Source organism: Mytilus trossulus, chromosome 9 (genome assembly GCF_036588685.1).
Source record: "Mytilus trossulus isolate FHL-02 chromosome 9, PNRI_Mtr1.1.1.hap1, whole genome shotgun sequence".
Classification (NCBI taxonomy): domain Eukaryota; kingdom Metazoa; phylum Mollusca; class Bivalvia; order Mytilida; family Mytilidae; genus Mytilus; species Mytilus trossulus.
In genome coordinates, this window is record NC_086381.1 from 78,212,330 (window position 1) to 78,215,383 (window position 3,054).

Below are 3,054 nucleotides of genomic sequence, written 5' to 3' on the forward strand. Positions count from 1 at the left end.
ATATCAAATTTGTGCGTGTATTTTCCCAAAAGACTAGTGATAATTGGAATATGTTTTAAGGTAGTTTCTGTCTTAGGTGATACAATGACTGGCGTATTTGCACCGGAATTTCTTAATCAAGTTTGGGTCAGTTTGTATCATGTTGCTTTAATCACTTTAACGTATCACTTATTTAACATTAACATGAGTATTTATCTAATTTTACTTCAAATATACTACAGGATATACTGGCCGAACACACAGTATTTTGTTATTAACCTTATTATTTTTTTTGTTATGGAGAAAGAACGAGTACTGTGTTTGCTAAAAAATAGAATAACTGAAATCCATCAAGATTATGCGAGCATAATGAAAAACAGAATTGTTTACGTTCTCCTTCCTTATGCAATTGTGTTGACAATTTCTATCCCAATATTGTTATACAGCAATAACATTATCCAAGCTGGGACTATTTTTATGACAACAATTACTATAATGTGTACGACCAATATAGGAACGATTGCCTTTATAACAATTATTACTCACGTCTGTTTTATTTTCCCGAAAACAACGATTTGGTTTCTACGTGGGCGTAACTATGGAATTAATACCTCGGAGCTCTTAACGCCTGCCTTTGTCTTGGGTATCTTAGCAATCCAGTCATTTCAAAGTGATGTAAAATTTCATGGTATGATGATGTGTTTTGGAATTTTTCTTGTTGCTAGTACTGTTCTAGAAGAAGTACACACGATTGCTGATTCATTTTTGCTGGAACGTGGAGCATCGGGAGGCGGAATTATAAAGACATGCAAAGCGGTAACAATTATCATTGCATTAATAATGTGCCCAATTTGGGTTGTTATCAAATTTTATGAAATTGGATTTGATTTAGGGATAATATGGTTTCTTGTAGCTACTGCATCCTGGATATCTGTGTGCATTGATTCAGTAGGGTCTCTGTCAGTTTACATCTTGTTGGTTTTAGATAGCTTTAAATCAGAACCAATTGAAAAGTTAGATGAAATAATGTATGGCGTCCGTGCGGCCATCGGAATAGTGCATATAGGGTTTGGACTTCTTCAAATATGCTTTCTTACGTGGAATATAACCACGATTCAATGGAGCTGGTTTAGTTGTATTATATTAGCCATTCTTGTTTACAATAGTTATGAGCGAGTAACAAACGGATGGAACGAATTTCAAAGGCGTCGAACTGCAGTTCACAGACTTTCATTCTTGCAAAATGCAACACAAGAACAGTTACATCTTTTCAACGATGTTTGTGCCATTTGCCTTCGCAATATGACGTCTGCTAAGATTACTCCTTGTAATCACTACTTCCACGAATCATGTTTTAAAAAGTGGTCATACCTTAAAGAAACATGTCCAATGTGCAATGCCATCATTAATACTGATTGGTTTGTTCAAAGGTTGCTTAGAACATTGTTAAATGTACAACGACATAACGTTCGTGTGCCTGTAAACACTTGATGATGCACCAATGAGATTGATTTTTGAAAATTGTTTTTCTTTTTATATTATGTTAATGTGTGAAACAAATTAAGATAATATTACATGTATCTTGATCAATACACAATGATTATTAAAGACTATTTAGGAAATATGTCTATTGATGTAAAATTCCGTCTTGATGTTCTTTTCTTGACGTCACAAATATTAATTTTCTTTCTTTGTTTATTTTCGCCGATTTATGAACATTGATGAAGACAGGTACATTGCTGTTGCTTTTTATTCTAAAGACATCGATAACTTGCGTCGACATTTTTTGAAAATAATATGTTTTTAACATTTCAACTTAATGTGTTATATTATTATTTTGTTGTAGCCTGTGCTCAAAGATTTTCTAAGTCTTAATTTGGTTAAAGTCAATTCAATTTTACAAAATTTGAACTAAGCCTGTTAAGATGGTTTTTGTTTACGCTTCATACGAAATGGTGTACAAGATAAGTTTTGTTTTCAAACTTTAAATTTTCTTATTTTTGAATTTAATTGTCTGAATTAGATAACCGCTATTCTTATATTATTTAGTTTTCCAGGTTTCAATGGAAAACATTGAAATCTTTTATCAAATTGATTTCAGAATCTAATTGACTATTGGCCATTTTATGGTTAATGCGCAAAAGAAAAACATTACACAAAAATCAGGTAGATATCAATCAAACACTTGTGCATGTTAATTAAGAAAAACAAAAACTGTAAATAGTGATTGTCACATTATGTTGACTTGTAAACATACCTTTGAATTTTTACACCAATATTTCACCGAGATAATCCTCACGCATGTCAAGATACAATGTTTTGTCAATTTGATATAATCAATTATGTAAGAATCTACAAATATCTAGTAGACAAAATACTTATCTTTTTTTTCTTTTTATTAATTTTAAAGTGTAGATTCATTTTTTTTTTTCACAAATCACCGGAATGTTCATTTTTTATGTCACGTAAATGGCATATGGATGTTTTCTTATATCCTCTTGTTTTACATTGTATTATATCTATTAAATAAATCGATGAATACAAGACTCCATGTTGGAGGCCGTACTTTGCCTTTTTATGCTTTAATAACGTGTTATAGTATTAATATTCTTTAACTTGTCCTTATTTATATTATTTTTACTGTTAAGTCAGTTTTTTTAGATATTCATTTGAAGTGACTCTGTGCTTATGTATACTATCATACTGTGAACGACAAAATTATTTTATTTATTAATATTACTTTTACTTATGCATATTGTCATACTTTGAATGACAAAACTATTTAATTTATTAAAACTACTTTTTCTGTGAAGTCTGGTTCTTTTGTAATATACATATGACGTGACTCTGTACTTATGTATCCCGTTATACTTTGAACAACACACTTTTTTATTTATTATTTTATTATTATTACTTTTACTGTTAAGTCTGTTTTTTTTTGTTATATCTACTGAACGTTACTCTGAAATAATGTATGCCGACATACTTTGAACGATAAAATTGGTGTATGTCTACCTGTGCGAATTTCAAACCGCAATTTTACACCAGCACTGGAAACTTCCATCCATTATTGGT

At 30.6% G+C, this 3,054-nt stretch overlaps 1 protein-coding gene across 1 annotated transcript; it reads left to right on the forward strand.

Annotated features, from left to right (window-relative positions):
- The first annotated feature begins 288 nt into the window (after window positions 1-288).
- LOC134684219 (RING finger protein 145-like) lies at window positions 289-2,094 on the forward strand. Its single transcript, XM_063543490.1, has one exon. It carries the CDS (start codon window positions 349-351, stop codon window positions 1,468-1,470), a length of 1,122 nt encoding a protein of 373 aa, XP_063399560.1. The 5' UTR covers window positions 289-348; the 3' UTR covers window positions 1,471-2,094.
- Window positions 2,095-3,054: the final 960 nt, after the last annotated feature.

What these genes read in the sequence shown, in the direction of transcription:
- LOC134684219 (XM_063543490.1), top strand. Translation starts at nt 349, where the DNA reads ATGAAAAACAGAATTGTTTACGTTCTCCTTCCTTATGCAATTGTGTTG.